Source organism: Populus alba, chromosome 2 (genome assembly GCF_005239225.2).
Source record: "Populus alba chromosome 2, ASM523922v2, whole genome shotgun sequence".
NCBI classification, from domain to species: domain Eukaryota; kingdom Viridiplantae; phylum Streptophyta; class Magnoliopsida; order Malpighiales; family Salicaceae; genus Populus; species Populus alba.
In genome coordinates, this window is record NC_133285.1 from 15,916,948 (window position 1) to 15,930,050 (window position 13,103).

At 34.3% G+C, this 13,103-nt stretch overlaps 2 protein-coding genes across 2 annotated transcripts; one reads left to right on the forward strand and one right to left on the reverse strand.

Annotated features, from left to right (window-relative positions):
* Nucleotides 1-309: 309 nt before the first annotated feature.
* On the forward strand, nucleotides 310-5,589 carry LOC118043733 (uncharacterized). The gene is made up of 7 exons (XM_035051799.2): nucleotides 310-1,081; nucleotides 1,211-1,310; nucleotides 1,420-2,306; nucleotides 2,504-2,606; nucleotides 2,724-3,502; nucleotides 4,974-5,072; nucleotides 5,181-5,589. Exons 1-7 carry the CDS (start codon nucleotides 488-490, stop codon nucleotides 5,250-5,252), a joined length of 2,634 nt encoding a protein of 877 aa, XP_034907690.1. The 5' UTR covers nucleotides 310-487; the 3' UTR covers nucleotides 5,253-5,589.
* Nucleotides 5,590-6,380: 791 nt separating this feature from the next.
* On the reverse strand, nucleotides 6,381-8,783 carry LOC118043741 (xyloglucan endotransglucosylase/hydrolase 2). The gene is made up of 3 exons (XM_035051808.2): nucleotides 8,412-8,783; nucleotides 7,085-7,278; nucleotides 6,381-6,998 (listed from the first exon to the last, which is right to left on the reverse strand). Exons 1-3 carry the CDS (start codon nucleotides 8,676-8,678, stop codon nucleotides 6,593-6,595), a joined length of 867 nt encoding a protein of 288 aa, XP_034907699.1. The 5' UTR covers nucleotides 8,679-8,783; the 3' UTR covers nucleotides 6,381-6,592.
* Nucleotides 8,784-13,103: the final 4,320 nt, after the last annotated feature.

Below are 13,103 nucleotides of genomic sequence, written 5' to 3' on the forward strand. Positions count from 1 at the left end.
AAATAATCCAAAATCAAAAGAAAAAATTAAAAAAAAATAAAACAAGAAAGGCTTATCGGGCTAATTACTAGGATTATCATATAAAAAGACAACCATGAAAAAACCACAAGGTAAAATTTATAATCATAAAAATTTAAACTAAACAAATAGAAATTAAATATTTTTATTTTTATTATTTTTAATTTTGTTAGTATTAATCAATTAAATCAACTAAATCACTACAAATTCGTTCAAATTAATATATGTAATTAAAAACCCTACCCGAATGTAGATCTCATATTTCTAGGACAGCCCACCAGTCCAGAAGACTTTAAAGCATGTTCTCCATAAAGATCCGACCCGATCTCATTTCCCGCCACTACTCTTGTTACTTTCCCGCCGTCAATATATATATATAACCCATCTAATCCCGCCCAATTCCATCTCCCGCTCTCTACAGAATCTCTCAATAGCTTCCTCTCCTACCCTATCCCTGAATCCCTTAGCCATGACTGAAGAAGAAGCTCCAAAGCTCATCCCCAGCAAACGAAGTGAACCATCCCCTCCCTACATGGGGATAGGGATCTGCACTGACAGTAAACACCACGGGGTCTTGTCGCAATCGCTTAACAAGAGGTCCCGAAGGACAATAAATGGTGATTCTGCCGATACAGATGACTGGCCTTCCATTTTAATCAAAGATCTTCGCACCAGAAGGGTTTTCTCTCCAGTCCCAAGCGCTGTTGACAAACAAGGCATAAAGGGATCTGATAAGGAGAAAAATCGTGGGATTCTTTGTGATTCCCAGAATTTCCCAAGTATAAAACTTGCTGATGCTTTGGCTGTGAAAGAAGACATGGGGTATTCCTGCAAAGAGCAGATCATGGAGGATGACATTAATATTTCCAATGGTGAGATTTTGAATGAAGAATGTATGAAAGGAACACCTCCTGATGCAGAGATGTTGAGTTATGGATTCGCTGAAAATGGAGGCAGAAATTCGAAGGAAACGGGACAAGCTTCTCAGGAGCCATCTATCGGAAGCGTGCTGAAAAGGGGGTCTGAGAAGAAGGACATCGGCACTAATTCTGCAACCAAATTTGTAAGTGACCCTTTGAAATCTTCATTTACTTGAACATGATTTTGATTTTTCTTGTTTCCTATGATTTTGTGGTGATCAGTCTATCATGATGTCTTGTTAATTTAAGCTAGTGTTGGATTTCTGGAATAGGTCCATAGGCCATGGTCTCGGAAGGTATTCAAGACCCCAGGTTCAATAAGCTATAGAAGATTGCTTCCATATCTGATGGATATGGTCAAAAATGACTCTTGTAACTTCTCTACTCTTCTCTATTTTCCACCTGTTTGTAGAATCATTGGAGATAAGTATATTGTTAACCAAACTATGAAGTTAAATTTCATTATGATTGGTTTTCATAGGTGCTCCCAAGAAAACTAACTGCCCAAACATAGAGGGTGGTCCAGGAATATCGATGCATCACTCCCAGAGAGACAGTTCCTTGGAGGGTAATGCTGGTGATTCTGACACTCAGCCACATTGTGTACAATTTCTTGTCAATGGCTCATCTGGTGCTAGTGACTTAAATGTAACATCTCTTGAACAACTTAGTTCAGAGAGGGATCGTTGCGTGAGTTTTAATAGCCACAACTCAGTGAACGATGATTATTGTTCAAAGCCTCTTGTGAATGAAGAGAACGGAAAAATTGAGATAGGGGCTTCTTTAACTGTGCACGCTTCTTGTTTTGATGGTTATTCTACTGATACAAAGCCTGTTAATAGCGAAGAGATGGAAAGAACTGATGTTGGGATTTCTAGCGATGATCAAGATGTTATGGATGCAAGGCAGAGCTTCTCGTTGATCAAGGAGAAGCACCAATTAAATGAAAGTGATGAAGATGGTCGACATTTTGATCATACTGCAGCATTTGACACTGTAGGTGTAGAAGAAATTGACACGATGCATCCTTCTGAAGCTGTTGGTCTAAATCCTATAGGCCCTGATTTGTTCGATACTGAAAGAATCAGCAGGACTTGTCACACGAAGAAGGAAGTAGATCTTAAAGGTGGTGTTTTGGAAAAAAGTGATGACTCAAATGAAGAGTCTATCCAGCTGACCCCAGTCACTCCACGGGATAGTGATATTTTTGATAAACCAGAGGCCTACACCAATGTGGATAGCAGAGTTAAATGTGTCTCAAAGAGAGTTGATCGAGTTATTGGGAGGCCATTGGATGAAACAACCCCCAGAAGCAATAGATCTGCTGGTGATAACATAATGGACTCCAAGATTTCTAAAAGAAAATTGGTAATTTATCATGAGGAGCCCTTGAGGATAGCTTATTTGCAGGCATAAGTGTATATGGTGTTTGATATTTGATTGTACGAGACTGTCATAAATTCTCTAATTATACAAGTAGACTAATGATGCTGTGTCATAGTCGCAAATCTTCTCATTCCTCTTTTTTTCTTCACTAATGTAAGCTGCATTTCACATTGGAATAGGGTTTGAATCCATGCTCACAGCTGAAGCTATTTAAGACTCCAAGCTCATTCAGCTATAGAAGATTGCTTCCATATCTGATGGATATCACCAAAGACAGTTCTGGTAATCTCTCTCCTTTATGCCAACGGTTATATGGTTTGATTGCATCAGAAGATCGTGGGAGTTCATTCAGGGCTTAAATATCATTAAGCTAATCATTCTTGCAAATAATTTGCTCAGGTGCTTTGGGAAATGTTCATTATCCAAAACTTGAGAAGCGCTCAGAAGAATATCCAGTCTCTCTACTCTCACAACTATCAACTTCTTACCGTAATGAGAATCCCATTGAGAAGTCTGATGGAGAATGTTATCTTGTGAAATGTGATTCTGGCCCTTCACGTACTGGGCAAATCACTGTGACAGCTACCAATGATGCATATAATGATGCTCAAGCAGATTCAACATCTGCTGAACACAACTCCGAAACTCCAGTATCACCTGGTTCACCAGAAAAGGAGATTACAGCAGATGTTATATCAGATAAAGACAAGCAGTTAGAGGCTGCCCTTGATATTGTGCCTTCAGTTCATGGAAGCTGCTCACCACCTATGTCATTATGTTTTGTCTCTGAATGTAGCCTGAAATCAGGGGCACCTGAATTACCTGTCGTTAATGAAGGGGGCTGTATGGCATCAGTATTGAAACGAACTAATGATGCAAAGCCAGAGGAAGCAGACTCATCCCAACTTGAAGTCTCCGATCCCTCAGGAATTCCTCCTCTTGGACCCAAGAGGAGTATTCTTAAGAGAAATCCAAGAGGATGCAGAGGAAGTTGCGAATGTTTAAACTGTGCTTCCTTTCGCCTCCATGCAGAAAGGGCATTTGAGTTCTCAAAAAATCAGATGCAAGATGCTGAAGAAGTGGCCTATGATTTGATCAATGAACTCTCTCACTTGAGGACTTTGCTGGAGAAATCAACATCTGGTTCCGATGATCGCCTTGCTGTCTGTACTGATCAGGTAAATACTGAATGAGCTCAAGATGCTTTGAGTCATTCTTCCCACTCTTTCTATCTACAATAGCAAGTGATATACTGTAAAATATTTTGATCTCTTTGCTCTAAATGCTTTAACAGAGTCTATCTCCTAAACCTTGTGATGAGTACATTTAGGTGTTTGCTAGATCCTATGATATCACTTTGTTATGCTCAAACTATAAACATATTTCCATCTTTACCAGACCACATCAACTTACAACAAAATTGAGAAATCGTCTCGAATGGAAATCTATGTTATTGAGAATTACAGGGTTTTCCACTTTAACATTGCCTGTGACCTTACCGTGTTGCTTTTTTCTAAAGAAAGAAAGAAAAAAGGCAGAAACCGTACTCGATGGCTAGAAGTGTCCTTCTCAGGAGTTTTGTGACTTGTTGCACTCATATCTAATTATCATGTCTTAGAACAATATCATTTATATATGGCAGTGGTGCACATGTATTTTATAAGAGGCCTGCTTCACAGGAAACGTGAAGGATCTATGATTTAATATATGGTAGTCACTTGCTGAGCTGCTTTTGTTTCAAGTCTGTCGAATTTGAAGCTTTTTCTTAATATTCTGTCCATGTAACTAGGATGATCTATTGAGCGTCTTCCTAATTAAGTGGCTTTCTTGCTTTTGTTTATGGAATTAAGCAATACAGCAATAGAAAGATGATTGAGCTTCTACAAGTTAACTGTTCAAAATACAAACTCTATGGGTTAAGATTATACTGGTAAGGTGAACTCATCAAAGGGATGACAAACCAGGAGGCCTGCTTGATTGGTCCATTTGTGATTATATTTAAGCGAATAGATCAGCTGGTTTGCCCTTTTACATTCAGAACAATGCTGTGGACAGTCACTTTTCTCATTATAGTTACTTAATCCCTGAGGAAAAATCTCAACTTTCTTTAGCACTGGGGATGGTCCTAGCTACCCTATCCCCATAATAACGATATTTATTCCCCGAGTGGTTTGTTCTTTATTTAAGTGATGCTAGTCGGCTCTCCAAAACTGCTAGATGCATCCTGGTTCTAAAATTGGTAGCCACCGGTGCAGCATCAGTAGAGTCAGTAACTGTCGAGCTACTGAACATGCTGGAAAAAAAGAAACTGGGAAAAAAGTTATGAAGTGTTAAAATTATTACGCGTTGTTTTATGGCCGATCAAGCATCATTGGACTCGCTTTACTCTTGTCTACTTGAGCTGTAATCAAGTTTCCTCTTGACTACTTTATCTAAATAAGCTGAGGTAGTTGCAGCATCACTTGTGTGGCTGCATGTTTTATAAGGGTGTTCACCTTAGGTTTAGATCGTATTGCCACTTCTTATATGTTGCTTACAGTTAAGAATACAGAAGTTCTGATGTTGAATTTCCCTGTTATTTTTCCTTCCATTGCATTTTACTCGAATACATGGAACATGTATTCTAAATTTTATCATTTCTTGATTCAGGTGAAAGAAGCCTGCAGGAAAGCATCTGAAGCAGAAGAACTAGCAAAAACACGGCTTAAAGGAATGAATTCCGATCTCAGCATCCACTGCAGACTCACAGTAAGTACTGGATAGCATTACAAGCATTTTAAACTTGTTCTTCTCTGATGCTCATCCTAGGAAAGATATTACTGTATAATAACTGTGATTCTTGTTATTTCCACGCAGTGTGGAGAGCGACCACGGGTCAGTTTCGCAAATGGAGTGGACGAAAGAGTCATTCCACATGCAGACGTTTGAAGCAAAACCTAATCAAGACAAATGATGCACTTTGTATGATTATGATTGTTTGGTTTGGTGTATTTTTGCCCTTATGCCTGCCTCCTGAGCACATCACAGACAGATCAAATTTGTTGTTAGCTACAAATTTTTTGCAGAGATGCGTTTACCAGTTGCTTAAAGATGTTACTCGGTGAGTTGTACACATCAGCTTCAGTTTTTCAAGTTCGATCCCAAGAAAATGAAAATAAGAAAATATAATTTGTTCAAGGAATTTCTATTCTTTTGGTTGTGTACGTATTAGATTTTGTGATTTTCCAGCTACAGTCAATGTAAAGTTCACCTTGGCGTTTGTTTCTTTCCGGATAAAACAGCACAGGAATTTTCGTGGAGCAGAACTGTTCGATTTATGCATGGTTGTTAACCTAGAGCCTGATCTAGGTCTGGAAGTTGATTTTTTCCAAATTATTTCTAGATATATATTAAGAGTTAAAAACAACATAAATTATATATATAAATTCGATTAACCTCCATCTTTATAACTTAAACATTACTAAATTAATGGACGTGTTGTGCATGTCTGAAGTGCATTATAAGTTTATTAGATTTATAGGATATTTAATGGGTCTTGAGGATTAATTATGATGCGCGCAAGTTAACTCGAACATCTAATTATTAAAAATAAAAAATATTAATCGGATGTGAATGTCAGTTTGGCCATTCCTATTAGATACAGGCGAGTGAGCGGTGCACTGAATCATGTTAGAGATGCTATTATCAACGAAACAAGATAAAGTTGGACAGACATGTTTCAGAACGAATTTTTTTTCTTTTTTCTTTTTCTGTAACAGGAAATAACTTTCTTCTGCCATTCTCTTCTTGTTCAGAGCAACCTGCCAACCTCCTGTTCTGTAATTGACATGTAACATACAGTGGCTATGTTCATGCACCAATCTGACAGTTCAGATATTTTTTTAAAAAAATTGTTATGATGAGAGTTAGAATAGCTTGTTGATGAAACGTTAATTCCGATGATAATTGGATTTGATTCAAATTTTAGCTGTCTTCAATACCTTCAACATTTAAGTGAACTATTTTTTTATTTTTTAAAAGAAAATAACACATATAACCACTGATATTTAGAAAAACTAAACTCAAACAAGAAGCTTTATTATCTGGGGTAGAATTTACAGCCATCAACAGCACGAAAAGGGTAGGTAATAAAAACAAAAACAAAAACAAGAAACGAAAGAATTGGATTTTATTTGTGTAGCGTGGAGTGCAGGGTATATGCAATGTATCTTCAACCATGGGCTCGGATATCATAAATTTCAAGAAAGGTTTCATGATCCATGAACCTCTCAGAATCTTGAGCGTCTGCACTCGGGAGGGAGACCTTGAGGGAAGCGTTTTAGGTCAGAGCAGTAGTTGTAAATCATGAAGTATTTCTGGACCCATCTCAGTCTTCTTCTGCTCGGAGCATCGAGCGCGTTGGTTTGCCATGCACGATCGGAGAAAGAACTGGAAGACCTGGAGCCACAAGAAGAGGTGCCATAGGACCAAGTACAGGCATCAGCTTTGAAGTTTCTGTAGTAAGCTGTAAAGGGTGCCTTCGTCCAGTCCGTCTTCACCAACCCGCCTCTTGTAGCCCAGTCGTCGGCGTTCCAGAGGCTGGAGTAAATCCTCATCGGCTGGCTCTTGGGGAAAGGAACTCCGATTGATTCGGCATTCTTGAACACCCTTATCGGAAAATTATCCACCAAGAAACTGAAAAGAGACGATGACAGCCGGTCAAGAACTCAAGAACAGTACTAGATACAGCCAGATCGAAGAGACGATTGAATATTACTTACACGATGTGTTGTTGGCTCCAGATGATGGAGTAAGTGTGGAAGTTTCTTGTGGGGTCAAACCAGAGATAGAATTGCTGCTCCCTGTTTCCCTTCCCCTGAGTGAATACATTGGTGTGCAAAATGTAAGGGTCGCCGGTGAGGTTCCCCAAGAACTCGAAGTCGATCTCGTCATGTGTTGGTCCTTGAGAAGACAACTGCATGGAAAAAAACACAAATAAAGTACTGCCAGTTAATTAGACGTTTAATATAAATTAAAATCATAATTCATGAAGAACAATCTATTCAATTTATCCCTTTTGCTCGTAAAATCCAAATCAATCATTTTTATCACATCCAGACAATCTAAAAAACAATTTTCTTTTGATATTAGCTTGTTCCGACTTGCCCAGATCAACCAATCCACTAAAAATCTAGTTTATTAATCATATTTCATCGAATCAACACGTTTTCTTATTTAACTTAAAATCCAATCAATATCAAGTTTTGGATAATAAAATTTTCGGATTAGTTTTAAAAACTATGCCCTATTGACCTTTTCTTTCCCCTCTATAGTGAACTGCATATGTAAAATGAAGTGGTTCTTCAAACAAGTGGCCGACGTAAAGTTAATGCATTAAACTGAGAAATTAAAAAACCAAACCCTTAAAAAAACTGATTAAAATTTTTTAAAATTCATTTGGTATAGTTTTAATTTTATAAGTTTGAAACTAAAAAAACCAAACCGAATCCAAACAAAAAACAATCAAGCCAAACCAGAAAAACAAAACCAAACCGGTTTGAACAGGTTTTTATTCTAAAAAACCAAACCGAACCAAAAATAATCACGCTTAATAATAAAAGCATTTTTTCTCGAAAAAAATAAATGTGTGTGAACTTTTTTTTAGTTGTTTTTAAAATATTTTTTATTTAAAAATATATTAAAATAATATTTTTTAAAATTTATTTTTAATTTTAGTACATCTAACTATCTAAAAATTTAAAAAATAATATTATTTTAAAGTTGAAAAATATAAAACTTTTAATTTTTTTCAAAAATATTTTTAAAATACAAAAATACAAGTTTTCATACACAAGTAGGGCAGAGAAGTATCATTCTCGTGACCTATTCAATGTGTTAGCTAAGGGCAATGAACACTACTTCGCAGCAAGTTGCTTTCAAATTCATTCTAGTTTGAAAGTGACTGTATATGGTATAGTTTACTTATATATATATATATATATATACATACATATATATATATATATATATTTATGTATATATATATTAAGAAATTAAGGGTTAATTAAGCTTCTCTTTTTTTTTGCTTGTGATTGATAGTATACGTACGTAGTAGGCTGTTACAGTGCCAGCAGAGTTGCCGGCAACAAGTTTGAGCTGCATATCAATCCTCCCAAACAAGTATTCCTTCTTGGACTTGAATCCAGACCCAGAAACCTTGTCTAGAGACAGGGAGAGGAGCTGTCCTCCGTTGAATATCTTCGCACGGTGGTCGCCCCATGTTAAGTCAAAATCCTGATAGAAACTACCAGAAGCAACCACCACCATGGAGCAAGCTATCAGAAACAGAGAGAATCCATTGCAGAACACCCCCATTTCTTAGTTATATCAAGACTCGAGAGAGGGAGAGACAAAGGGGAGAGGAGAGAAGTGTTTGATGCGAGTGTTGTGAGCTGTGGTGATAGCGTTTATGGAGAGCTCCATGTCTATATATATATATATATATATATATATATATATATATAGAGAGAGAGAGAGAGAGAGAGAGAGAGAGAGAGAGGAGAAGAGACGGGGAGGCGAGGGGACGCGTTGGCAATTACTGGGGAGCTAGAGACCCAAAGCTGGTGCCAGCTGAGCACGCAATCCCAAGCTGGAAGCTTTTTGTTTTTTGAGCATGCCAATAGTTCGTTGCATTTTGGCAACTTTTCTGGCTTTTACTATAGAAACTCTGTACATCGATTTTCGCTGTGTTTATTTTTGTTTTTAAAAAACGTTTTAAAAGAATTTAAAATTTTATTTTTATTTCAGATTAATTTTTATTAATTTTGATGTATTAATAGTAAAAATAATTTGTAACTTATGTTAATAATAAAAGATGTAAAAATGCATAGAAATAAGATGAATCTAAGAAGAAATTTGAACAAGTTAAAAAACTCGTTGGTGAAAATAGGCATAATTTCCTCTGATTCTATAATTGATTATAATTATTAATATTAGAATAACTGATATTCAGAATTTATTAAATTATAATTATTTTTTAATTTAAAGATCCGTGAAGTGAAGAATTATTTATTTTCACTGTTCTTTAAGTAACAAAAAGAGAAAAAGAAAAAGAAAACAAGCTCAATGATTTGGTTCCATTGAACAAGGGGCAGGGCCCTTCGGTGGTGATTAGAAAAGACCGGCGGTGGATGCCAGCAAGGTGTGGTATGGGAGAATAAAGAGCGGTTGTTCTCATCTGGGACCACCATTGTTTTGTGCTGCACTTGCCCTTCTGATCCTGCCACGTAGCACCTGGTAAAATCTTAGCCACCCACCCTCTGGTTTATCTCACTCCGGCCATGACAAGCAGCTCTGAAGCTGGATTCATGTCACTACTAAAACGGCACCGTTTGAAGTAAATATCGCCTCTCGTTTCCAATGTCTCTACGACAAGGTCGGGTATTTTTCATCACAATTTTAATTGTTAAATCTAGTCTGACCAAACGCGTTAACTTAAAAAAAAAAAATTTAATTAACATTGAATTTTTAGTTGAATTAGATAAAATAGTGAATTGATTAAACTCAACCAAGTCAAAAAATAAAATAAAATAAAGCATTCTCATTTTAATAAAAATAATTAACTGATTTAATATGATGATTTATAAATTTACATGATAATTAAATAGAAAATGTTTAAAATCAAGTCTTATAACTATATTTCAAGAAGAAAATATTTATTTGTGTCTTTCTTGTTTCATTTATTTATATTATTGATTTAAAGTTTGTTTGGAATTGTGGTAGTGATAACGGTTCAAAATACTTTTTGCTTAGAAATACATTAAATATTTTTTTTTAATTTTTAAAAATCATTTTGATATCAATACATCAAAATGATATAAAAACATATATATTTTTTTAAAATTTTAAATAAAAAAATTAAATAATTTGTATCATATTTCCAAACAAATTCTTGTACTCTAGGGCTAATAGCTGCATTATTTATATTGGCGTGCAAAATGAGTTTTTCCCATGAAGTTTCTACTAATTATGACCTAATCTATATATCTTGTATTAACACTAGCTAGCTTACTATAAGTCTCGTGACCTTACCATGCAATGTCAAATTCAATTTACCTTTATGTAGAAAATGTAAAGGTAGATTACAAAACCTAGCCTAAAGGGTCTCTAATAATGGAGATATTATCCAAGAAGATAGTCCAACTTGGAGAAATTGAGCAACCAAAATCTTCTCTAAATCTTGGCATACATTGGTCTTAGAAGCTTTCCTTCCACTCAATACTTGTCGCATATCAATACATCATCATCATCGAGAAAATTTTAAAATAAATTTTAAATTTTAAGTTAGAATTAAATTCAAGAACTTGTTTGTTTTATGTAAATTTGATTGATGAATATTGCTTTTCAAAGTTTTTAATGTTTGTTTATTATTAAAAAAAAGTTAGTTAACAGAAAACACTTTTTATCTAAAAAATCTTAAAATCAATTTAGTGGAGTCTTGCTCGAGTTTATTTAGATTAATAGTTTATCTAGGAGTGTGGTTGATGTTACTTTTCAAAGTGTTTTTTATACCGAAATGCATTAAAATAATATATATTTTTTATTTTTTTAAAAGAGATCAACGCATTAAAAAAATTTAAAACATATAAAAATATATTAATTTTTTAGTAAAATAAAATTAAAATTTTAAAAAATACAAGTACAACCGTGTTTAAATGCTCACTAAATAAATCATTTGTCAACATTAAAGAAAGAATATATACATCAAATCAACTCCAACTGTTTACAAATTACAATCAATCATTTGACATTGATGATAATGTTCTTAAAGCTCCAGTGGGAGATTGTGTTATTGGCTTAATGCTGGAGGCAGCTAAGAATCTTTAATTATGTTAACGAGTTATGAACAACGACTACTATAAAACATTCCACTCATTCTTCTTTAGTCACAATTAATTCCTATGTAAAGTAAATTAGACGGTATCGTGGAATATAATTTTAAAGTAAAGTTGATGCGCCATCCTCAATTATAAAAGTTAGGCATATAGGCAACAAAACAGTTTACTAAAAAAATCAAATTAATAATCAAAGGAGCATATATGCTCGTTTTGAAGCAAAGATCCTGTGAGATTATTTAATTAGTTTTGCGGGTCGATTCAAACTCTATAGCTTAAACTATAAGAGTATGGTATTAATTGTTTTTTAAAATATTTTTTATTTAAAAATATATTAAAATAATTTATTTTATGTTTTTTAAATTTATTTCTGACACATCAAAATAATATATAAACAGAAAAAAAAATTATTTTAAGCAAAAAAAAAAAAAACTTGGGTTTTGGCCAAACTCTATTTGGGTTGCACTTTCAAATAAGAGCTTAATCTATAAATCAATATGGTTCATGATGTTATTTTAATTTTTTTAAAAAAAATTATTTGTAGTTGACCTGAATATGTTTCAATCAACTATAATAAAATTAATCGGGTCACAAATTAATTCGATCAAGTTAATTATTATTTTTTTATTGAATTAATTTTTTTTAATTCAATTTAAAATTCAGTCCAAGTGGTTTTATATAATAATTTTTTTTTTGGTAACCCGAGGTGTCTGAGCCAGCTTGCGCGCACCACAACTAATCCAAGGGCTCACTGAATATCAGTTAAGCCTAGTGAGCATGTAAAGCACTACGGGGGTGACAGACATACACAAGTGGGGTTCCGGGCTCACTGAACATCAGTTAAGCCCAGTGAGCATGTAAAGCACCACGGAGGTGACAGACGTACACAAGTGGTGTTTAAACCCTAGTGTGGAGGAAGAGAACAATTCCCTTCAACCACTAGGCCACAACCCATGTGTTTTATATAGCAATTTTTATTTATCTAGGTGATGTTTAATATTGTTGGCCAATTGTATTTTTGAAATTTTTTTAATTTTAAATTAATTTTTTTTGAGTATATATTTAATCAAAATTAGTTTTTTTTAAAAAAATAAAAAATATTATTTTAATATATATTTTTTAAAAATAATTTTTAACCCATTCTAATTTTTTAACCACTATTAAGCGGCGCTACTGATTAGCTAGGTTTGGGTAGGGCCAGCATTCACACTATTATTTATGATTGGTGGGCTCCTCTGAATTTGAAAGAGATTCGTTTATAATTGGACCGTCTGTCACAATAGACGCGTGACGACTCCTACTGGTCCCATTGATCTCAAAGCTAAAACAAATCGCAACATCATCATCACGGGACATCATATTCACCATGGATGTTAGCTTGCCCCCCACCAAAATATTCTCAACACATTCTTTGTGTTTCAAAAAAAAAAAAAAAAAAAAAAAATCTTGAACCTTTTATTTTATTTCAATGATTGATGATTAATAACAATTTGATTTCAAACATGTACACATAATTTTATCATATAACTTTTATGGATAATATAGTTATTAAACAAAACTCGACCAAACCTGATAAATATATTTAAAAAATCTAAAATTTAAAGTCCAATCTAATCTAGTTTTTTAGTTAAATTGAATAAAAATTAATTCAGTTAAACCGGGTTAGCCTATCTAAGTTTTTAATAACTTCATAAAACTTAACTAAGTTAATATCTTATAAAAATGAATAAGATATTACTATTTTAATAAAAAAAAATTGTTAACCTAGAAACCATCCGTTCAAGTTTTTTTTTTGGAACAATCTACATGTTAGTTATAATCTTGATTTAGTGGTTGACTCGGCCCAAGGCTCGGGTCACCGATCATCCCGGATTGACCCCATTTTCTTTTTATAAATCAAAATGAT

Coding starts and splice junctions, on each gene's coding strand:
- LOC118043733 (XM_035051799.2), top strand. CDS start 488: ATGACTGAAGAAGAAGCTCCAAAGCTCATCCCCAGCAAACGAAGTGAA. Junction 2,307..2,503: donor AGATTTCTAAAAGAAAATTG/GTAATTTATCAT, acceptor ACATTGGAATAG/GGTTTGAATCCATGCTCACA. Junction 3,503..4,973: donor TTGCTGTCTGTACTGATCAG/GTAAATACTGAA, acceptor TTCTTGATTCAG/GTGAAAGAAGCCTGCAGGAA.
- LOC118043741 (XM_035051808.2), bottom strand. CDS start 8,678: ATGGGGGTGTTCTGCAATGGATTCTCTCTGTTTCTGATAGCTTGCTCC. Junction 7,279..8,411: donor GCACTGTAACAGCCTACTAC/GTACGTATACTA, acceptor TTTTCCATGCAG/TTGTCTTCTCAAGGACCAAC. Junction 6,999..7,084: donor TGGAGCCAACAACACATCGT/GTAAGTAATATT, acceptor GTCTCTTTTCAG/TTTCTTGGTGGATAATTTTC.